At 36.2% G+C, this 24,864-nt stretch overlaps 2 protein-coding genes across 7 annotated transcripts in view; one reads left to right on the plus strand and one right to left on the minus strand.

The window, feature by feature from the left end:
• Positions 1-1,363: 1,363 nt before the first annotated feature.
• Positions 1,364-14,896, plus strand: LOC105667743 (protein no-on-transient A). Of its 4 annotated transcripts, XR_001099974.2 has the most exons (14): positions 1,364-1,718; positions 2,895-3,080; positions 3,161-3,379; positions 3,595-3,896; positions 4,142-4,437; positions 4,511-4,701; positions 4,829-4,910; positions 5,373-5,392; positions 12,444-12,495; positions 13,186-13,254; positions 13,469-13,535; positions 13,844-13,908; positions 14,234-14,297; positions 14,747-14,896. XR_001099974.2 is itself a non-coding variant. In XM_012359723.2 (9 exons), exons 1-9 carry the CDS (start codon positions 1,515-1,517, stop codon positions 8,334-8,336), a joined length of 1,716 nt encoding a protein of 571 aa, XP_012215146.1. In that variant the 5' UTR covers positions 1,364-1,514; the 3' UTR covers positions 8,337-9,834. The 4 variants fall into 4 exon arrangements, 3 of the variants coding, with proteins under 3 accessions (XP_012215146.1, XP_012215147.1, XP_067205918.1); XM_012359723.2 differs by lacking the exons at positions 12,444-12,495; positions 13,186-13,254; positions 13,469-13,535; ... (1 more) ...; positions 14,234-14,297; positions 14,747-14,896 and adding an exon at positions 8,121-9,834; XM_012359724.2 differs by lacking the exons at positions 12,444-12,495; positions 13,186-13,254; positions 13,469-13,535; ... (1 more) ...; positions 14,234-14,297; positions 14,747-14,896 and adding an exon at positions 8,199-9,834.
• Positions 14,897-15,022: 126 nt separating this feature from the next.
• Positions 15,023-24,864, minus strand: part of LOC105667747 (cilia- and flagella-associated protein 298) — a 52,258-nt gene continuing 42,416 nt past the window's right edge. For 2 of the 3 annotated variants that reach the window (XM_012359734.2, XM_012359735.2), the window contains exons 4-6: positions 24,221-24,414; positions 22,215-22,534; positions 15,023-18,411 (exon numbers count right to left, since the gene is read on the minus strand). In XM_012359734.2, coding sequence (XP_012215157.1) covers positions 18,348-18,411; positions 22,215-22,534; positions 24,221-24,414 — 578 coding nt within the window. In that variant the 3' untranslated portion in view covers positions 15,023-18,347. The remainder of the gene's footprint in view (positions 18,412-22,214; positions 22,535-24,220; positions 24,415-24,864) is intronic. The other variant, XM_012359737.2, reaches the window with a different exon arrangement.

The following is a 24,864-nucleotide window of genomic DNA, read 5'->3' on the forward strand; positions in this document are numbered from 1 at the left end:
ATTGTCACTAGTTTTATCGCTCGTATTGATGTTATCTGTTTCTATTCGCATTCAGAGACCTCCCGAAAGTATTTTATCGCACACTGCATAATGTTACATTCTGATTGTTTTCGAAATCATTGCGGGCAGCTGGGACACAGTCTACTTTCCTCCAGAGAGTCGTCCTGATTGTTACGTGTGTCACGGCAAAACTACACAATTCCCGCGAGGCCTCTATCGCGGGCCTAACGATCGCCCACTATACAAAGTAAAGCGCGACGTTACCAATCGTCCTAGATCACCGACTACGACCCTAATTCGCCACTTAAATCGCGATACGAATGCCTGAAACGTAGACGACCGCACCGGAATTTATTATAACGCTAGGCCCGTGCTTTTCTTCCAGATTGCGATCGCATTTGTATGGTTGAGCCCAAGCTTTGTAATTCAAGCGATAAATCGGAAACATTAGGTCATACCTATATAGTGCCATTACCCGATAAGAACTTTAAAGATCAATGTACATCGCATCAGTCAATATACAGATTTCATTATCAAAATTTATACATTAAATCTCACACTCATATTTCATGTTGAGCAATATGTACGTTTTAAATTTCCAAGTTTTATGATACAATAATAAATTTTATATAAATATCCTGATATATAACATTTTTTTTGTATATATTAAATTATTTTTTAATAAATAATTAATATCAATTTTTTAATTAAATATCTCCGTATTGAACTAAAAAAACGCTAAAAATATTTTTTTCAACTATAAGCTATTTCTATTTTATACTTTAAAAAATATGTTTTTCTAGTTAACAGAACAAAAAATTCTAATATTCTTTATTATTACAATTAAGTATCAAATGGTCAAAGCAAACCTAAGTCAAATATAATTATAACAATATATATTCATATTCATTAAAATTTTATATTAAAATAAATGATTTTATGAATGTTTTATAATAATGTACACGATGTTGGCAATTGAATTATTGGCAAAGTATAAAAACTATAAATACCTTGTATACAAGATGTCATATTTCAATTCAGCCAAATAACTATCAAAATTATTATGAAAACGTAAATAAACAGCCTTCACCATTGTATACATATAGATATGACTTTCTCACAGGTAGAGCCACATTTGCTATACGTGGCGACGCCTGTCGGTTGCAATCTGCAATAATAAGCGTACTATCTTAGTTAATAACATCCGCTGTTGGAAAATTGGTAACCCTGCAATTGAATGCCTCCAGCAATCGCCAAGCGTCTCGCGACAATCAACCAATCCCGTCGCCAAGTTCAGCGTCCCATAATGCATCGCGACCGAAATTGTGGAGGAGGAAGTGGCCATATTACCATCGTGATTCCTCTCGTCGGCCTCTTTCGTTGTCGGACGCCATAGTGAACGGTTCCTTGGAACGCGGAACGGTGCAACGTAAAAAATCTTCGTCGCAGGGAAAGCCAAGTTTTTCTCGCGGCGTGCAATACGACCATACGCTGAGCAACGTGCTCGGACGACCATGGCTGGAACGGAGACTCCGAACGTGAAATCAGAGACGACGAGTGCACCAGTTGAAAATAGCAATGAGAATCCACGCGATCGTAATCCGCCGGGCGGCGGTAATCGTGGACCTCGCGGCCGAAAAGGTGGAACACGATTTTCAGGAAACCGCGGCGGCGGAATGGGCGGCATTGGAGGCGGCGGCGGAAGAAACAATGAAGCGGTAATTTTTTTAGTATATTTTTAAATTTTAGAAATTTTAAACTAAACTTGGAGTTCGGCTTGGAAATTGCTCAGGATGTAGCCGCGTCATTCCGGCGCCATGTTTTATCGATGAATAAGACTTGATTCTACGAACCGGCTGTGTTCATGCCTTGGTCGATGTTTAATCGTAGATTATGAAATGGTTCTATTTTCGACACGTGCTCAAAGCAGTTACTAAGATAGTATTTTCATGTATATATTTATGATAGTGAGAACAATGCAAAATTTAGAAATTCGCGTGAGATTACTGCGTTTTTTACAATAAAATATACGGTTCTTATAAAACAAAAATAATGTATTCATGATTTGCATGCTTCTGTATGCGATAGTGTTGGGCTATTAAATCCGATAATGTTGAGCAATTAAAAGAAAGTTTCTGCAATTAGAAGACTTAGGTAAAATGGCGCCTTTGTGCGCAGAATGGTGGTCTCTTAAATTCTCACGGTACAAATGCATATCAGGATCTGAGATATACATAATTTTTTTTTTCTCTTTATTATTAAATGGGGATGATATAATTTTTATACAAATTTGTACATAGAATAATTTAATCTTAATTTATGTTACATTAATATTGTTTAAATAATTAAATATGCAAATAATAAATTAAAAAATTTAAACTTGTATTAAAAATTGCCGTAGTGAAAAAATGTAGCAAATATGAAAAGAAATTTGTATTTTAACATGTCCACATGGTCATGTAATAAATATTAAGAATTGCCGTAGTGAAAAATTATATTAAATACATAAAAAAATATGTATTCTAACGTGTCCACATGATCACACAATAATAAAATATTAAAAGTTGCTAAAGTGAACAAATATATGAAATATGAAAAGAAGTATACATTCTAACATATCCATGTTATATGATATTAAAAGTTCCCTTAATGAAAAATTGTATTAGATACGAAAAGAAGTATACTAATATGTCCACGTGGTCACACAATAAACATTAAAAGTCACTATAATGCAAAAATATATCAAATATGAAAAAAGAGTATATGTTTTAACGTATTTATGTGTTACAATAAATAGATATTGCAAAAACAACACAAGAGAAGAAATATTGAGGTTCTATAGTACATATATTTATAATATTGCACATTAAAGTAATTGTAATTATTTTTTACAGATGAAAATGGGTGATTCTATGGATGGTGGCATGGATAACCCAATGTCTGAAGGCATGGGTGGCGGAATGGGAGGAGGTGGAATGGGAGGTGGTGGCATGGGCATGAATCGTGGTGGCGGAATGCGTGGAGGAGGAAGAGGAGGTCGTGGCGGTGGCGATAGAAGTATGCCCAACAGATCACAAGATGTAAATATATATTTTTTTATTTTTTTACGACTTTGATCTGTTATCAAAATAGCTGCTATATTAAACTTTGATATTTCTAGGATCGATTGATGGAACGCATTATGGCCATCAGTGGTCCTACCCATGAACTGCCTTTACAGGACACAACAGAAAAGAAGTTTAGTGGCAGAAATCGCTTATATATTGGAAATTTGACAAATGATGTAAGTGAGGAAGAAATACAAACCATGTTTCAAAAATATGGAGAAATATCCGAGCTGTTTGTGAACAAAGAGAAAAGCTTCGCCTTCCTCAGAATGGTAATTACAAACCATATAAGACTGTTTAATGATTAAATAACAATGATAATATAAAATTTTTTTTTTTAATATAAGATGATTATAAAAATTACCGTTTGACATATAATGATAAGAATGTTTGGCTGTATAATTTTGAAATGATTACATGATTATTATTAAGATGTTATATATTTTATAATTGCATGTAAAAAAATAATTTTTTTTTTTTGCTTCAGGATTATAAGGCAAATGCTGAAGCAGCAAAGCGTGAACTAGATGGTACGATGCGCAAAGGTCGTGCATTGAAAGTACGCTTTGCTCCTCATTCATCGACGATAAAAATAAAGAATCTCACCCCATGGACATCTAACGAGCTTCTCGAGAGAGCCTTTAGTGTGTTTGGTGAAATCGAACGCGCTATTGTCAAAGTTGACGAGAGGGGTAAAAGCACTGGGGAAGGTATCGTCGAATTTTGTCGGAAACCGTCTGCTCAGCTGGCTTTAAGAAAATGTACAGAGGGTTGTTACTTCATTACTGCGTAAGTTAATAAAATTTTTGACAAAATGCCCCGCAGCCACGCTTGGTTGATGTATTCTAATCACCAAGTGCCTAATAATAAATGTTGGGGAATAAAAAAGTGTAGTTTCTTATAGGAAACATGATCGATTAGTTCCATAATCGGTTGTGTGCTGAAAAGTGAAACACAAGATTATTGAAAAAAAGAAAAATATATTGATATAAAAAGTAAAAAGAAAAATAACATAAATTATTGTGTTGGTTTAGTTCACTTAGACCAGTAGTTGTGGAACCATTTGAGCAACAAGATGACGTGGATGGCTATCCTGATAAGAATTTGCCACGCAAGAATCCGGAGTTCTTCAAAGCTCGTGACATTGGACCACGCTTCGCACAAATAGGTAGCTTCGAGCATGAATACGGTACAAGATGGAAGCAGTTACACGAATTATACAAACAGAAGGAAGAGGCTCTTAAACGAGAAATGGCAATGGAAGAAGAAAAATTGGAGGCCCAAATGGAATTTGCCAGATACGAACATGAGACGGAACTTCTGAGAGAACGTGAGTATTTGGATATTATTGCGTAAAAAACACTTTTCTTACAATTATATAAACGATTGTATCTTCATCGCAGAACTGCGTATGCGCGAGGCGGATCGTGAAAGGCAGAAGAGAGAATGGGAGATGAAAGAGCGACAGGCCGAAGAGCAGAGGACTCGCGAAGAAGAATTGAGACGGCGTCAGCAGGAAGAAATGGCGATGCGCATCAGGAGACAGGAAGAGGAATTACACAGGCGTCAACAGGAAAATAACTTGTTTATGCAGGTAAGATTGAGTGGCAAAATTGTTTTATTTTTTAAATGCTCCATTCTGCATTTTTTTTTACACTGAAAATGAATTTAATATTTCGATTATTAACAAATATTTATAATTGCATCTTTTTTTATTCAAGGAGCAGGCAATTCGTAGCGGTGGTGGAAAAAATTACGATTCTGTCAGTAACAATGACCGCGATGGATATGGTCAACCTGATGGTAAGTACTGAGCTTTTGAGAAAAAAATAAAATGAAAAGTTGACTACTCTAGAGATGTTTAATTAAATTAAATTATTAATTTTATTTTTATTAGCTATTGTATATAGTTATAACTTCTCTACGTGCAAACTATAAATGTGTTGATAGTTTTTTGACAAAACCCCGAAGCCACGCTTGTTTGATGAATTCTAATCACCAAGTGCCTAATAATAAATGTGCAGGGGAATAGAAAAGTGTAGTTTCTTATAGGAAACATGGCCGATTAGTTGCATAATCGGTTGTGTGCTGAAAAGTGAAACACAAGATCATTGAAAAAAGAAAAATATATTGATTTAAAAAGTTAAAAAAAAAATAACAAATTATTGTGTTGGTTCAGTTCAACTAAATAGCAATTTATCATTTGCAGCAATTTGTCAGTATTATCGTAGTTTTTAACAATGTATTTGTTTTATTTTTTTACAGGCGGAAGCGGCATGCCAGTGGTAACGTATTCTTTTTATTTACTATTTTCTTCTCTAATTTACATTACAGCATTAAGTTGTTTTTTCTCGCAACATTTGATTTTTTTCTATGGACATTCCTTTTTTTCATTCTCGGGCGGTACAATTTTTCGAAACATATTTTCATGCGTTTTACGCAAACTTCATTCATTACAATGAGTGGAATATTGCGTCATGCATGATAAAATGCAATTGTTTCTGTGGTGTATAAAAAACACCATAAAGTTAAATTAGGAGGGTTTGTAAACCCTATTTTATCCCCAGTTGAGCATGCTCTTCAATATAAACAGAGTTCTAATGTCTGCAAAATCAACAAATTGTCTTCATTATCTTGCTTTTAATTGATCTTGTAAGAAAGTATCAAAAATCTATTTCCGATAGTTATAACATGTGGAGGAATCAATGATGCGCATAGTAACATACTTGCCCAATGTGAAAAACGACACTCTTCAGTGTTACGTTGAGTGTCGACACTAGCACTGACTTTAGTTATATTTAGAATGATCTTCGTTAACCAGCATTGCCATGTGTAAAGATCTGTAAACGATTATATAGCTACTGCTATATCTAACTAACATATTTCTACTGACGATAGGTATGATTATTTCGTTTTGCATCTGATATTAAGATGCACAAATATTTGAATTTACATATCTTACTGCTCTTATTATGGCACGAAATCTTCCCTCGAAAGTGCTGACACCAATAACTTTACAATGAAAATTTTCTCAAGCTTCTGACTTTATAATAAATATGGGTGCGTTTGCGAATAGCGCAATATCTAAATTTTATTGCAATCATCAAATAGGGGCAAATTAATGAATTGTAACGTTAATTAAAACAAAAACATTCTACTGCTCTTCTTGCTACAGAATATCGCAGCTAGAGATAGCGGCGATAAATTAATCATCATCGTTAATTGATCTCGTGACAAACGAATAAAATTTACTTAACAGGTTTCGCATACCGATTAATATAATTAGGATATTAGACAGAAAACTTATTTCAGGTGATTTTTGATCATTCGAAATTATAAGATTAGGCCACATGTGGCTTATCTTTGTGATGTACATCTTTCTGAAAACGATTATTTTAGATCTGTGAATATAATTGCCACATTGGTCTCTCCACATGGTTGCAGACAGGAGACTCTGTGGCCTATTATTCTGTAGTAGCATTAAGATTCGTTTACTATGGAACCTGAGATATTCACAATCTTGTATCACGGCGTTTACATAATGCCTTGTGTAACAGATTAAAATTATATAACGACAAAAGGTTTTCTCGAACAACATGGTTCCACAGTAATATGTATTGACCAAGAAATGCCCAACTAGACTTTTCTCCAATAGAAAATAGTTACATCAAGATATCGTCTACAAAAATATTTCCAAGGAGATTTGATCCTTGAATGCGTGTAGATATCTTCGTAGAATTTACATATAGATCAATCTGAGAATTTTATTGATTTATTTTAAACTTTATTAGTTCTCGAATGTTTATACGAAGCATACTGTTCGCGGGATACTAATGTCCATTTTATTGTATGCTTATTACAGGAACGCTTTACGCTGACTTACGACACGATACATCTTTGAAGGACGAGCATTACTGGGAAAAGAGTTTGCTTAGAGACCTTGATCACGCCTCTTTGCTGCTTGCCTTTATGCTCGGAGCTTCAAAATTGTGCAAGTGTGTCAAATCACTTTACTATTAAGCGACCAAAAGTTATCTTCAGCTTTTCCTAACGTGTGTGAAATGTGTGATTCGTCACACGATTAACTGGATTAACCGATTTTATTCTGAGATATTTATGTGCACTTATTGTTTCTTAGGTCTTTATTACTCTGATTATTCTCTATTAGTCATATTGTTGGGGTTGGGAAATTTTCACAAAAATTTCATTTAGGTTAATTATTACAAAACATAGGCGTACAAACAATGGCGTTTGTACTATGTCACGTCTACAGACAAGAAACGTAGACAATTTCTGCTTGTCCCTATGCGATATGTAAAATGCTAGATAGATAGGCGATAGATCTTGCCATTATCCAATTTTTAGGGATATCTCTCTTGAATATCAAGATCGATTACATTATTACCAAAGTAATAATTCCCATATCAATTTACCAAAATTGATTGATTCGCCTTTCTTAATCACACTTCAACTCTAATTTAAAACTCAATTTGCCAACACAATATTTTGCTTCGCGATTACATTTTACACATTGAAAATGCGAAATCTTTGAGCTTTTACTTTCGGAGTTGAAGTCATGATTAAGAAAAAAAATTATACGAGAAGAAGTTCCGCGTAAACTGATACTGGCATATAACGGAAGTATTGTCTTGTCTGCGTTGGGCATTCTCTTGGTTTAATAATACTTGATGTCACAGAACGTGTCAAAAAAAAAAAAAAAAAATCTATATTAATTAGACCTGTATTTAAGCGCAGTTTGCTGCTATTAATGCAGAAACAGCAATCTAACATTGTGTTTTCCCCTTTCTTTTCTATGTGATTTCACGAAAATTGACGATGACCTGCTGCTGTCAAACATGGATGGTCGCCCTGAAACTGTACAAAATGTACTTACGGTACATCCGCAAATCACGCGCACACGCGTATCGTGTGTTCTTCTGATGCGAACGACATTCTCATCCAACAAAACTCGACTTTCCCATACGATTTCGCATTCTCTGCGTATTCCCGTAGGATTCGAAATCCTTTATGGATGCATACAACAATATGGATCGCGGTAATCGCGGGGGTTATAACGATGATCGCGGGCAGATAATGGATTTAATGGATATGAGAGTTGAGATGGGTAATATGGGTGGTAATCGCGGAGGTAGTGGTGGCAGTGGACGTTGGCAAGGAAACGACCGTAATCGCCCGGACGATTATCCTAACAAACGACGACGATATTAAAGCGCAATATCGATAACTTATTCCATTGATTTCATTTGAGATCATTCTGCAAATCGTACTATATCCTTCATTCATTCCTCACTTTTAATATCACTTTGTCTATCTGGATAACCAAAGAGGAAATGGAGGAGTAGTTGAGAGGATATGATTTACGAAAATAATGTCGGACATCGACTGGTATTAATGTATTGGTTTGCGAAATTCGACTGCGAATAAACGAGAACATGTGAGAATTTGACATTAGATGCGATAGCGTTTTGATACTTTGACAAATGTGTCCTTCGGATGACATTTCTTCTCCGGTAGTGCATGTACTCCGATTGAATATCAATTAACAATATTGATGTTAAGAGGATTAATGCCATCACTTGATATGTGTTTTAGAAATCTGCTTTGAACCGCTACTTCTATTCTGAAATCTATGCACAATATCTTCAATTGAAAAGTATAATATTTAGCATATACTTATTAAATTTTATTAGACACAATTTATTCTACAGCCCAATCTCCAATGAACTTGAAAACTTGTCGTGGCTTGGAAATCATGATAAATTTGAGTCATGATTAATGTATCTCGTATTTATGATACATAAACAAAATTTCACTTATGTGATTTTGCGTAGACTCTTATTTTTGCACTTTCGATCTTTCATTTTCACGCACTCCTGTACTGTTCTGTTTTTCACTCGCTTTCTCGCTTTAACATCATCCTAAAGTCAGGAAAATGTGAAGTAGTAGAAAAACGGCGCCGCTTAAGTGCGTGAAATAAGAATTTCAAAGTGTAAATTCCAAAAGTTCACCATATCATAAGTGTGAAATATAAAATTGTCACAAACTCGAGTCTTTTCATGAAGCTAACATATGATGATATATAAATATGAAAATAAGATTGAAAGTGATTATTTATTTAAAGATCTTGGAAGGTGTAAATAATCAAATAATAGAGTATAATTTTTTCTCTCTCATGACATTGCCCTTTTTTCAACACCAATATTTTATTTGAATCACCTACTCTACATATGTACAATGACATCAATTATTTTTTTGGCTAAAAGCTTGACTTACATTGATTCACTTTCTTAACACGAAATTAGGTTACTTCACTTTATTTTGTATTTTATCTAGATTATAAAGATAATAGTAGGATAATAGATCATTTTTTGTATAAGCGACGACAGACGTATGACTGGAATGAACTTTAACGTTTCCAAACAAGATTCGCACTAATACACTTGCTTTACCCTGAAAATATTAATATTATGTCGTCATGTAGATGTATCGAGCATGATGATTGCATCATGATACACATAATGCAAAATCTGTCATTTCTTAAATGATATTCATCAATAATTATTTTAGTATAAGGTATTATACATATATAGATATACACGCAGAGTATTATCTGCAGATATATAATATTCAATACTTTGTGAAGAATCTTAATCAACGGAAGCGTGATTAAAAAAAAAAAAAAATAAAGGTATATAATAAAAGCTTATATATCTTGGTTACTGACTGATATCTATTATTCTATCTTTCATAAATAGCGTACATAGCTGGATTATAGATCTTGAAATATAGATCACATTTTTTCATGTTACGTAAAATATCTGATGATTGTAATTTTGCTTTCAGTTCAACGATTTTCTATATCTTCTACATAGGAAAGGTTTGACATTTTCGTTTTACGATCTTTTTTATTTTTTTTTTAATTTTTTTTCAAATCTCTTTTTATATAACAATTTGCGGTATTAACTGTTTCGATGACTTATAATTATTTATTCTTCTTCAAAAACATTTATGTAATAATTGGTTATTATTATATCTTGTATACTATTTTTTATGCTATTTTGAACAGGTTCTTCTTGTAATTTCTGATTACATTAATAGGGCGATATGCGCGTTGTGGAACTATTCAACAATTAAAAAATGCTATAAAATATGGATGGAAATATATTCTATAATATCTGAAGTTCTCTTAAAAACAAATTTTCTAATAGGTGACTGAATCTTTTGAGATGAGGTTTATAAAAGTGATTTTAGAATGTACAATTAAAAATGTATACACCTGATTATTACAATCTAATAACTGACGTCTTTATTTTTTTTTTATACAATGGGTGTGAAAAACAGAGAGACATGTTCTTCATAACGCAAAAATACATAACTGCATTATTATACGATATCTACAGTTAAAAAATCTTGTATCAACGTTATGCTCATTCTATTACTCGTCACAATATACGACAGTTTCGTATATTGCCTTGACCTAAGAATGAGGAAAAACAGTAATTTGTATCTTGAAGAATCTTCCACGTTCCAGTGCTTAATAGCGACATAATATTCATTTAGAACTGAATGTAATTAATCAAGAGTCTTTTAACGAAGAAGAGACTGCAATGACAAGATAGGCTTACTTACTCGAAACTGCTAGTCAATGAACTACCTGTTAACGAGGTGAGTAGATTTTGTAAAACTGTTATTATGCATAATCTTATTTTAATCTTCGGGTGGGATGTCGAACATTAGCAAAAATTACAAAGTGATCGTTAATCGACCACTCGATATGAGCTGTACATAAATCATTAGTCCTTAGTTTATAAATAATTATTAATTGTGTCATTTTTAGAGCGTTGCACTGTGTATTGTGCGAGCAAAACTGAGGATTACTTTGTAACGTTTGCTGATAAGGTCCAGAGACCTGATAAAATTGATTTGAATTTACTGTGAGATAACAAACGTGCAACTAATATTATTGAAATGAATTACTATATTTGGTAAATGCTTTTGGCCCCGACTTGCTTAAGAAAGATATTATAAATCTTATTCTAAATAATTATGTGATGAGTTAAGCTTTAGCAGCCTAGAACATCTTTTCACCTGTGACAACCACAATATCTGGACGCGTTCTTTAACAAAGGGTTGTCTAGGTCTAGCTGTTAAAATCTAGGCTGTGATCTACATAGATAATCAATTAAGTACTGAGTTAACAAATTTTTACTGTGTCACTTTTAGTGGCAGGGAATATTTACGGTGAATTTTTTATATCAATTCTGATAGACGATCTTATACAGACGATATAATTATTTCGTGAAAACAATTTCGTGAAAACAATTTCGTGAAATAAATAAATGGGCGTCAACTAAAATAATTTTACAGGAAACGAAATATTTTTACCACACGTGCAGATATGATTCATAAAATTAAAAGGCAGATGTGTCTCACTCACTAATTCTTATAATACGACGCGGCATTATTACAGTTCTAAGAAAAGAGAATGTGCTCGAGAAAGTTTAGAAATATTACAAAAATTTTTTATATCACTCTTCCCGATGCATTACGATTTCTTCAAAATCGTATCTTAGACATGTAAGCATCAAAGATGATATATGACCAATATTCATTTCTTTTCTTAAGCTATAAAAGGAATCAATGTTACTTCCTCATAGAAGATGCGAATAATGAAATAATGCGAAATGTTTTGAAAATTTCGAAACTTTTATATAGGTATATTTTCGTTTTATTGCAGCATTAGAAATTCAACACGAAGATATCAAACTGCATAAAAAATTTTGGTTTCTTAATAAAACAAAATTATTTGGAGTAAATTAGAAATTTATCTTGTAAATTTTATATATCGTAGGCGTAACGGATTTTTTATGAGTAGTATAGTTTATGATAGTTTAAGATTATCAATGTTTATAGTTTGACGTAATTTATATATTATTGACTATACCTTATTTTCTACCATCTCAAAATGTTTTGTTGCTTCTTTCATACCGACTTTCTGGGTCAGTATACTATGGGAACACGTCGAAAAAGTCATACACATATTTAGAAACTTATTTAAGACACTTAAAAACGATGCTTTTAATCACATATCGTCGTTATATTACGTAAAGTGACGCTTACATTAAACTTCGAAAGTAAAATATGTCTAAGTAATTAATTACTCTGTCTGTGTTTACTAAGCAATACATATTTTATGTTTATAAACTGTATTATGTTTATAAATTGTACGTAGATATGAAATTCTTTAGAAACAGAATCATATGAAGGTGATATCTTTAACAATTACAATATTAATGATATATTATGTGCTTTCAGATTAGCGCACTAGCTGGTTGAACAAAAAGGATCAGAGCAATCAGAAATATAGGTACTTCCCAATTTTTTTAACAACACATCGCTCATTTAACACGTTGATTGCCGCGTCATCCAGATATGAGTGACGTGCAAGTTTCCGCAAGATCCACGTCATCCATTTGTTGTTGGTTTTACTTAGCTGTTATAGAAAAATTTTATCAAGTTTTTGCTTACAGAAATGCTTAACAGTAACGATGTATTATCGGTGTCTGCTGTTTTCATTACTGACACGATTCTATTTTTTTTCTTTGACATTATAAAAAAATTAGATAGCTATTAAGATACTCTTTTCAATAAATAATAAACGTTTGTCATTTGTTTTGTTGGAGATAGTGGCAAAGAAAATATTACATTAAGGGATTCTGTTATTATTTATTGTATATACGATAACGAAACGCGACGCACGACAGTTCATGAATATTTTGGTTCTACAGAAATCATATCAGATTTCAGTGTGACAGTCAACGTGTTTAATTAGCTTGAAGTATACATTACAAAGTCTAAATATGTACTTTGTATCTTTTGCTATATCATTAATTGATTTTTTAAATAAGATTTTCTTGATATAAATTATTCATTCTGAAGATTGGATGATAAAAAATTATCCAAATGTATTGATTACTAAAATTGCTTGTTGACTCTTTTGATATTGATAAATATTTTTTGTGCTTTATAATAATCTTGATATTCTTGTAATTTACAGTCTGATGTCTTGAAACGACGCTCATGCCTTACAACATTACATGAAGCGCAACAACTTTATGTGTTTAAGGTTTGTAGAATTTTTTAAATATATCTCTTTATTTTATTTTTTTACTATATTTTTCATACTAATTCGTTTGTAATGATGATAAATTTTATGAATGATTCCAATGATTCTAATTATCCTAACGTGTGCTGAGTAGTTAATCGAGACATTTGCACATGATGACATACAATATTTTTAATCTTTTTATTTAATTATTTTTTCTATTTATGTATTAAAGGAAGATCCGTGATGAAGAAGAGGTAAAGCAAACTGAAGCGACACAGGAAGGCAACTGTATTTTCGAGGTGAGAATATCAAAATTTAGTAGAAATATTTAAAAGATATACGTGCGCTATTTCAATGCCGTAACGTACGTTATATTTGCACAACACTCAAGTAATATTTAATGTTATAATTTTATGTTGTCATTATTGACGTAAAATATTATCAAGACTGCATATGATGATTATCTTTCGGGACTGAAAGACATGATGTCAAAATCTAATTCCAACGTGTACCATTTTTTATCTGAAGCAAGTCTTAAAACCATATTTTGCTAACTAATTAATCATGTTTGTGTCACATTATTTATTAATACGTTTTTAATGTGCAGAGCTGAAGTCTGACGTCGACTACAAGGTGCTCAAGGATACTTTTTATCGACAAGTTAACAGACAGGTAAATTATTTATCATCTATTAACATATATTAAACCTTCCACTTTGTAGAAAAAATTAAAATATTTAAATACAAATATTTTTTAAAATATTAATAAACAAATAAATTGCTATTAAATAATAAAAAATTTGACAAATTTGCAAGTTAGTCTATTTATAAATATTATTAAGACTGCAAATGATGATACTCTTTCGGGGCTGAAGCCTGATGTCAAACTAATTCCAACGTGTACCATTTTTTATCTGAAGCAAGTCTTAAACTGTATTTTACTAATTAATCGATCATGTTATCACATTATTCTTTATCAGTACGTTTTTAATGCGCAGGGCCGCGAAACCTTATGTCGATTACAAGGTGCTCAAGGATACTTTTCACCGATCAATTAGACAGGTAAATTACTTGTTATTTATTAAAGTTAAATAATAAAAAAATTTGAGCGAAGAAAATTGCAACAAGTTAGTTTATTTACATCAAATGTTATCAAGACTTTGCGAGTGATGATACTCTTTCGGGGCTGAAACCTGATGTCAAACTCTTAATCCCAACGTGTACCGTTTTTCAACGTTTGAAGCAAGTCTTGAACTATATTTTTCGCTAGTCGTCTAAATTTTCAAATAAAAAGGATTAATTTTAATTAATATACGATATTGTAGAGAAAAATAAATAGATATTTCATAAATTCTACATCGACAACAAACTGATGAATTATTGGCTAGAGTCCTGAATGAAAGATGACAAAAGCATTCGTTCACATACTGATTTATATGACATTTTAATATTAGTTTTTATTATGAGTATTTATACACCACAAGTAATCAATTCTGTTCTATTTGTTACAGAAATTTTGATGTGTGCGGTAAACACAGTCACATAGAATCCTGTAGTGCGGCCAACGAAAGAAACTTTAAATATCCATAAAATATTTTTTTAACTATTTATATACGTACTGATTTTTTATATATTTTAATAAACACATTCTCTTGAAATAATGTTTATAATTTGTTTTATTGAGTAATTATCTAACAAATATAAATTGTAAAAAATTGAGAAATGGGGATATTAAGGATAAATGCAAGGTGAGATAAAGGCGTAAGAAAAATCTAATAAAATATATATCTCGTGAAAAAAGCTTTGACAACATTTTATTGTTAACCGCAGAAAAAGCCATATACACTTTCACACGAAATCGATCATAGTTCGATAATAATATCGAAAAATTTATAATAATTGAAATGTACATAAATATAAAGACGACGATGTTGCACGTTCTTCTCGTGTGTGCCAGAAACTGTACAAAAATTATCTCGAACATCTTTGCGCAACACTCGTTGAATAACTCATTATTTAGTGATGGTACGGGCATTTTTTTTTATATATATATAGTTCCTTTTTTGTGTTTCCTTTTCATTTAGTAAAATGACGATGCTAATTGCGTTCTGAGGTGCGCTTTTACAAATTCACAGAGCTTTGACTTCACATATGAGATGCGATATATTTAAAATCGATAATCGAATACACGGCCGGAGCGGGTGGAAGGAACGATTTTTGGTGTTTTGCGCTTCTATAAATCTATCTAATCCTATATACTTTTAGCCGCGACGGTCAAGTGCTATGTAATATATCCATATATTTTTTTTTTTTATTGGTACTATCCGAACGCAGCACGCATCTTCGTTTTTATATCGCGAGTTAGTTTGCAGATTAACAGCAGCGATTTAAATGTTCAGACGTTGCGTGCTCTATCATATAATAAGTCTCTATTTTGTTATAATTATATATAATATACCTCTTTTTTTTTTCTTCTAGAATTCCTTTGCGGTGACTTTTTAATTTTTATGCGATATTTTATTCCTCCCTTTCGCTATCGTATTGCTCTACCAATGCCTCGGGAAATCTGCGCTCAACTTGTACCAATAAAATCCGATCGTCCTTCGATTATTTCTTTCCTCCATCGTTCAACATTATCTCAATTATACTTTTATCTGTTAATACTTATTAAATATTCTTTTAATTATTGTAGATCACAGACAACTTGTTCTTAATCCATAAAAACAATTCAATTATCTTTTTTTCCCATAGATTACCAATGTATGTAAAATGTGCCTTTCGTGACGGTGTGTGTCGTGTATGTGTATGCATGTTGCTCTGTGTGTGATGATCGCAGGAATAGCACGAATTCCGAAAACGTGAATCGAGCGATAGTTAATATGATATTTTTTCTACATTTCGCCCCCTTTAATGCCACATGGAACGCCAATCTTTTCAAATGGTAAAGGCTCCAAGTGTTCGTAAGGGATTGCAAATAATTTATTCGCTTTGAGCAAAGTGCTCGAAGTTTCGATACAAACGCTAGGATTAGACACTCAGACGTCTTGAAGTATTACTCGAGTGTTCCAAGGGATAGTTTCCATGCGGCAAACGTTTGGTCGATATTCCAGGCGACGTTAACACTTTACAAAATCATAACGTATAGCTAATCGCGTTCACGGTTGACATTAAGATGATAATAAGACAAGCCGTACTTTTTAAGTCTGAGGAGTAGCACGAAGCTCATTACGACTGATGCTTAATATCCAGGTCACACGATTTAGAAAACTGCGCTCGAATACGTATATTAGCCCTTTGACAGACATATTCATCTAAACTTACAAACAATTGGAGTGCTTCGAACATCTTGTAAAAATATAACGTCGGAATACAATCGGTACGGAAAGAATTTTTTTAGTGACGATAGGTCTGCCTCTTCGTCACGCTCCTAACATTCGTTTCCTCGTCCCGCTTTCTGCAAAGTATACGTCGTGTTGAAGTACAAAAAAAAAAAAAAATGGTGAGCGCAACTAAAGACAACAGACCGTATTTTAGTTGCGACTCGTCGAAGCACTCTCTCTCTCTCGTGTTGTAGCGGATATTTCTTCGCCCCGTGTATTGATCTAAGCGCGCATATATGCAGTGAGACTCGCGAAGGTACCTACGTTTCCTTCGAGCGTGTGTGTCAGTCAGGTACCTGAAAAAACGTTGGAATTTGTGCGTGTGGAGATCGTAGTATATGGACGAGGCCGCAACCGGGGTGCGGGGTGGTGGACTCTTGCGAAAAATCTCGCGCGTTTTTTTTTTTTCTGCTTGCGAAAGCGTGTCGCCGGTTTAGAGGAGTGAAACGGACGTTTAGTGTCGTCGGTGTCTGATAAAAGTGTTCTACGATGCACGTGAGTGGACGCATCATGATCACACAGCAAGCGAATTACCTGATAATATTCGTAACGTTAGCGGTATTTAGCTCATTAATTTTACTGATTAAGTTTTTTAGTCCTTAGAACTCGTGACTTTTAATATATAGATAGCGTGATGCCGCGAGTCGAGCCTCGCCTCGCGCTTTTCCCTTCCTCTGCGTTCCTCGAATGGAATATATCCGCTCGGTATCGTTGAGTGAACCAGAGGGTGCGTTTACTCGGTGTGCGCTTCGTTGCACGAATTCATATCGATCGTTTTGAAAACACGAGTCCGTTGACGTCGGCAATCAAATTCGTTAATGAAAAATGTATTACAAAAGGATCTGTTGTTTGTATAACAAGAATTCTGAATTTGACTCGACAAAGATTTATAACCAAGCTTATTCTTTACGTTTGACGTTGAAATTTTTCAATTCAAAAATATAGCGCAAATTCAGGACTCACGTGGCTTTCAAAATGATGGATTTACTTCCTCTCTACGCAGGACGATCACCTGCCGCCGCGATACATTGAAAATCGTTCAAAAATATACAGTGAACGCTTGTATACGACGTAAGGACAGATACTTCGTGTTTGCGAAATGCGATATACAGGCACGAGATTCGCGAATTGATATCGGACCACGAGTAGTCGCACTTAGACAAGAAGAAGGCATCGTGCGAGGTAAATCAAATCGGCGCGCGGAATAACGGCGGCCGCGTGCCAACGTTTGAACGTTTGCAAGAAACGAGGAGCTTTTCTGGCGCATAATACGAGCATCGCACTTGGGATTCCGCATTCGAAGGACTGATCTCGGGTACGAGCGGATGACAGAATTATCAACACGCGCGACTTCGTAGTTGAGCTATTATCGAGTAGGAAAAAAGTCTGTCGCAAAATATCTCGTCGTAACATCTGTGGATTATAATCGGCGCTTTTACGGGGACAGATTTACGATAAGAGAATGGCAGATTTGTCAGCGTTCCCTTTAATCATCGTCTATTCGCGTACGATTCGAGTTTACTCGAGTAACCGAGTATGCCTCTGGTTCACTCCGAATGAAATCGCAAAGGTGGATTTTTATAAGTCGATCCTGAGAGAGAAAGATAACGTGGCTCTTCCTCGGTCAATAAAGCTTCTTCGGCCACCGTAACATTCTGCCTTTTTACGGACGCGATGGAAATCGCTTAGTGTGGTCTCCACGAGATATTATTCAGACCTTGAAAGTGTCGCTTCAGACTGCTGCTGTCGGCCCAGGGGGAGTTGAGATACTCGTCGTCATCGTCTTGCTCAAGTTTCTGGAAGGGAAAAAAATGTGTGAAATATTTCGTCCACTAATGAGGAACGTTGCTTCGCGTTTTTATTTATCTTCACTATTTTTTTCCTCAATTTTATTGGCGATTTTAAGCAAAATCGAAATTGTTTATAAATAAATCGTCATTTATGCTAGAAATTATTATTACGCATAATAAATACAATCATTTTCAGCTTTTCGATTTCCGACTAATTAAATTTGACAAATTTGTCGGCAGTTTGTTTAAAAACGATGATTTATGTAATGTTTGACTTTGTTATATTTTAATGAATAATTGATATAATATTTAATTTTCATTAGCGATATTTCACTTGACAGTTTTTACTTCGCAATATTGCGGTTAGGTATTGCTCTTTCAGAATTAGAACGCTCTGATTTATTTCTCTGTGTACTCAAACTTCGCTCACCCACAACTTCTTGCTTCTTAGCTGAATTCATGAATTCAAAGCTCCGCTGATATCTCAAGTTTACTTTTCTGTGCGAGGGGCGCGACGGACCCTAATACCGCGGTTTACACAAGCTCGCGTAGCATTCGTGATCGGGCGACCGCGAGAATTCGGCAGCAAAGGGAACACTCGTGGGCTGCCGTTCGAAAGCCGAGAAGCCTGAGAAGGCGAGGGTGAGTTAGGCGGGGCTGGGGCTGGTTGTTAGGTCGGAATCGATGCTCGCGTCCTTGCTCGGTCTCAGCGTGGCCTCCCTCACGCATCCCGTATAAACGTCAAAACCGCAGGTTCCACCCGCGAGAGGGGGACGAGGGGGGGTCTCGTGATTGATCATAAACATACTTGCGAAGTCGTGCCGCACGGAAACGTGCATGCGTCAAGTATTTATCCGGCATAACATTCGTGAGCAGTCGAGTAAAAAAAATAGTCCAATTAAGGGAGAAGTAGGTGACTATTCACTCCGCAGAATTAAGCTTTGTACTTTGAAGTCAAAATTAAATTTAGAAAAAAAACAAATTCCATTTGATCAGTTTTAATATCTTCTTCTTAATAAAGTCAAGCAGTTTGATGTTTTTTAATAATTGCGTTGAATATGCTAAGAGCAACCATCCTTCCGTTCTATATTTGGTGCTTAATTGCACCAAAACTTCGCGGCGCAAGTTTTTACTAATTTCTTATCTACCTACTTTTCTGCAGAGGAGCTATAGCAGTGCCTTAGCAAACTCAACTTTCCAACTCGATCTGCGATTTCAAAGTAGAAAAATAAATATCCTCTTTTTGCAGAAGTGTCCTTTCCTTTCGCCTGCCGCCGAGTCGCAGAATAATAATTGCGATTCTCCCGGTTTTTCGTTGAAAAATTACACACGGCAGAATAAACTGGAGCAAAGTAGCAAGTAGTTTTACACATAGAAACACACTACTCACTATTATATCTCCTTGAAAAATGTGCAACGGGTCAGACGACATTGTTAGTTCGTCGTAAATAGAATGAACTGTACGTTCCCTCCGAGCGCCGTTCGTTCGCCATTCACTTCGTTAATATATTTGCCGACAATTTTCGCGGAACGCGCATGTTTCGGCAATCATTTCTAATTCCTGCGAACGTATCCGACAATGAGAAATCACGTTGAAAGAGTTGCGCGTCGCGTCGCGGAAATAAGTCCGTTACGCTCGGCACAACGCACTCGTGAGCGTACACGCTTGAGAAACGAGATGGCGGGGAATAGAGAGGTATTTGATCGTTCGCATCTGTCGCGGCCTTTTGAATGGTAGATATGAATCGGAGCACTTCAAATAGATTACTCTGTGTATGCGGTTGAATGGCGGTAGGAGAAATAGCGGCGACTCGCAGTCTATCGCACAGCCGTTCGACCTATATCACCCTGCATCCCGAGTCGCTATTTATAGATAGATGCGCCGGTAGTGCGGTCGAGAGCACTTAGCTGTGCCACCGTGTCGATAGCTTCACGAAAGGGGGGAAGGGGGCAAATTATTATTATTATGAAATTAATCACGAACGCGCGAAAAAATAAAGATCTAAAGAAAAACACGAAACTTCCGTATCGCCCCCGCGTAAACACACGATCGCAGTTTGTTGAACACGCTGCGGAATTCGGTCAGTTTATCCCCGTGTATTTATCCCACGTTTGCTCCCGCGAAAGCAACAGCCGAACGTGCACGGTCGGAAGCGTTTCAAGCATGTCACGTTCCTGTCAGGGATTCGAATTGCTACAGCAACGGAATTCTCGTCGGTCGTTAGATATTATTGGACAATCCGTCGTGCAGGATTTCTGTAACCGATTCCTCGGGAGATCGGCGCTTTAGAATTCGCGGCACGTCGTTGGGATTAATATCGGGTCGAGTCATGCATGGAATAATCTAATTATAGTAACTACGAGACCGGAACTATTGTCCAAAAAATTGTGCATGGTCTAAGGAAAAGTTCTCATATGTCTACGATATACGCACTTTTTTCAAGACACATTTGATTTGAAATAATATCATGTGACTTGAAGTTTGTTATGATATGTAAGTAGATAAAGTACAATTGTAAGAAAGCTTGTTGAATATTTCATTGCAGACTTCGAGTCGCCTTGCTGCTACTTCTACCGTCCATGCATTAAATAAATTGCTCGTAGCACAGTGATAATTGATTAGTGAAGAGGTGCACGTTTCCAGCCAACACTTTTACGCGCAATGTCTTCAAACAATGTCAGCACATAATAATATCCATTACAGTGCAGTTTAATTTCAAACGTGATTACGTTTGGATAAAATTATAAAATTTTGAAACAAAATTCAACTCGTTTAGAATTAAAATTGCCTTTTAAATTTCATAGTCACTTATCACTGTTAAATGCCGCTGTCGTTGCGAATAATTTTAATTAACGTATTACAAAGTGCAAATGTACAATTCTTTTGAGCAGCTTTGAATAATGTGAAATTACGTTCGTGCCCCCTTAAATGAAATGATGATCAAATAACGCTGTAATTATCAACCAACAATGCATCGCGTTATTAAATGATGTGTTCCTTTAGATTGGAAGCTGCAGCAACGTGAATGTATCGAGCTGTTTGCGAACAAGTTGGTACATCGATCTGACTGCTCGGAACTAATCAATTTTATACCGAACACAGTGATGCTTGTTCACTTAGATTATCGAACACCTTTGGTTCACCGCAAACCACGAGGGAAATTGACTGAATACTCGTTCAATGCCAACGATCATACTCGAATGCATAAACCGTGCGGAGATGACATTTACGCACGTAGCGCACTATGTCCGTAGTGAGTCGTTCATTCAGACGACTTTATACTCGGGCATAAAATTATATTTGAGCGAAGCGCTTTGAATATCCAAGCTAATCTTACAACAGCGTAAATACCCTCTTGTGATTATAAAGTAAATAAGTAAAAAAGATAAAAGGAACGAGTATACCTTGTATTCTAAATTGCGCGGCTAAACGTCCGTCGTTCATTTTTCATATTCTCCGTTCTATAGATATTCTCTATGCATTTATATCGAGAGAGGATTATATGTGTGCGCTAAAGCCAGCTTTGCTCAGGTCAGACAAGATTATTATTCTTAGGACATAACTAAGTCGCCGGCGATTGCGGCTAAGACGATTATGCCTATTTACGGCAAAGCGCTTAAAAAAAAAAAAAAAAAAACCTGTTCTCGAATCCCTACAAGATCCCCACGGCGGTCTAAACGCTTAAAAGCGATCAACAGTTGGGATATGAGCGAAGTAACGAGTCCGACAGGAGATCCCTCTTTACGTCGACACGTAAAGTGTCTTTGTGATTTAATCGATATCACGAGATTCTCAGAACTGTGCTTACCCCTGAACAGAGAGCGAGTTAGGAATCCCATCAAGACTTTCCCTGCTGATGTCGTCGGCCATCGCGACCTTGAGTTGATGCCCGAAGCTCGCCAAATCTTCCCTGAAGGCTTCACTTCCGGGCGTTAATGCACCGCTAGTTGGCGGCAAGGGTGTACCGTCGTCCCCGTCCCCTTCCTCCCCTTCCTCACCCTCTTCGCCGCCTACGAGGACCTCCTCGTCTTCGTTGTAGATCTTGAAGTAGGCGATGGTGAGGTATATCACCGAGATTATGAAAGACGGTATCGGAATCGCCATCGCGTACACGAGGTTCATGTACACCTGAAGAAGCGTTTCAAGCAATGTGACAAGGGCTAGAGAGAAGTTCTTTTCCGCTAAACACCGACGTGTTCTTTGTAAAGAGTCAATTTTCACCGGAAAAACTAATTGGTTATTAAAAATTATCGGTTTCACTCATCGTGATATTTAATACCCAATTTGTAGTCTATTAAATTTTAATCACTAGGGTATATCGTTGAGAGATAATTTGAAAAATCTCAGATTACGAGTAAAGAATTAATAAACAGAATATAATTCGACGGATAGTGGCGTAGAGAAGTAGTGCAGAAGGATAATAAACAGAAAATAACGAAATAATGTATATTTTGAAGTAGTAACGGTCCGCGTATGATCAGCCGTCTGGAAGCGGTATCGACATTGAAGAAATTGAATTGAGCATGTTTCAGAAACTTATTTAACTCATACCGATGCATTGTAAGAAAGCGTAACTAGTGAAATTGTACGTAATTCGACCAGCAGCGACAATAATAAAGTAAAATCGATCATTTATGGGTTCGTATCGAAAACGAATTGAGCCTTATTCGCGAAATTGAATTAACTCGCAACGACAAATCATAAGAAGCGTTTTTCAATATTTACTACACAACAGTTCCACTGATAATACGCGGCCTATTTAATCCGGCGAAGCGACTCTCCGGCAAATTCGACCGAAGAAGTGGCCACAAAAAACATCCGCGGTCTTATATTCGCGCCGCGCGATCCCATTTCTTCCTGTCGTCCATTCGCTCGGCGGATTGGCGCGTTCGTATAGCATCGAGACGCCGGGCTTTTCCGGGATCGCCGATGCTATCAACGGTTTATAATAGCTCCGCCGATCGCGCACTCGTGGAAATTGGATTTCTGCGCGCCGGGAGAAATTTTCTTTTCTTCCGGGCGGCTCGCGCCGCGCGCCACGATGGTTTCCGTCTTTGTCATCGGCCATCCATTCAGCCGCTTGAAATGCATTGTCCGTTCCTCGCGCAGACGGCCGCATTTCCGCCGCCGTGTTCCACGCTCGGAAAATCCGCCGCCGCGACCGTTTATATCTTTCGCGTGAAATCACGTAGTAGATATCAGTCTTTGACGTCGGTGTAACTTGAGCGGAGTTCAACGAAAGCGCATTTCACGCCAATTATCCCCGAATAACCGTGAAAACTATTTTCATACGAAATTATACCGTTCACGATACTTCCTCCGGCGAATGGAAAGGTCGATTTAATATTCTGCGCAAACAAACGCGCGAGACTCGGTTGCAGAGCTCGTGATCAAAGCGATAATCGACCGAGCAGGTTTCAATTAGAGTCGTCGTAGATACGGAGATTCATCAACGGGATCTGTTTAATCATTTATACGTAACAGTTTCGGCCGCGTATAATACCGCTCTCGATTGGCGGCCGCGGTATCGATTCTCAAGTGCGCGCTCGTCCCACCGTAAACTCGGGCAAAAGTCACACGGCTGTTTCGCGTGACTCGCACATACCGCCAGTAAATCGCTAACCCGGTCACCGAGTTATACTACGAAGGGTTTAGAGTCGCGATATCCAAGTCCGACGGATGCCATCACAATGCGAAGGACGACAGGAACGACCCGGGCTCGAAGGGTTTAAAGAAGGAGAGAGAGAGAAAGAGAAACGCAAACGAGGATCGAAATATCCACGCCACATGGAGAGTAAAATATAGCACAGAGACCTGCCACATATCGAGATCGCTGATGACAATTCCGGGGTCCACTTTCGAGTAGTAACAGCTAAAGTTCTGCCCTATGTTGGCGTACTGCCGATAGAAAATACTGCAATTCAGCATTGGAGGGTATCCACAGCCTTTTACGTTGGGGAACAGCTTGGCCCCGGTGAAGTACCACTCGGAGTCGTTGCCCATGAGACCTGCGAACTTCCCCTCGTTATTGTTCGGCGACGGACGCCATCCTCGGCGGGAGAACCGGAAGAACAAAGACCGGAATAAAAAAAATATAAAAAAAACGCGTATAATGACTCCTGAATATAGCGCGTTCTCGCATCCAGCGATAAATCACGGAGCTTTAACGGGTGGACGGACGAAAGTTATCTCTCCCGCAGGCCCGCTAGCTTTAACTCTCCGTTTACTGGATCTATTTAAGCCCACGTCCGCTCCCTAACAATTGCTGTACGCAAAGCCCCGTCGGAATGACTGCGACGTCGAACGCCATTTCCAATCGCCATGCCCTCGATAATGATTTCCAAATTATCAGAACAAAATTATTCGTTTTAAAGAAAGTGCATGCAGTCAAATGCATGCATAAATTATTGCAGTCGAATGCGATCATTAAGAGAGAACAACTATCAATTACTGGAAAA

Source organism: Linepithema humile, chromosome 2 (genome assembly GCF_040581485.1).
Source record: "Linepithema humile isolate Giens D197 chromosome 2, Lhum_UNIL_v1.0, whole genome shotgun sequence".
Classification (NCBI taxonomy): domain Eukaryota; kingdom Metazoa; phylum Arthropoda; class Insecta; order Hymenoptera; family Formicidae; genus Linepithema; species Linepithema humile.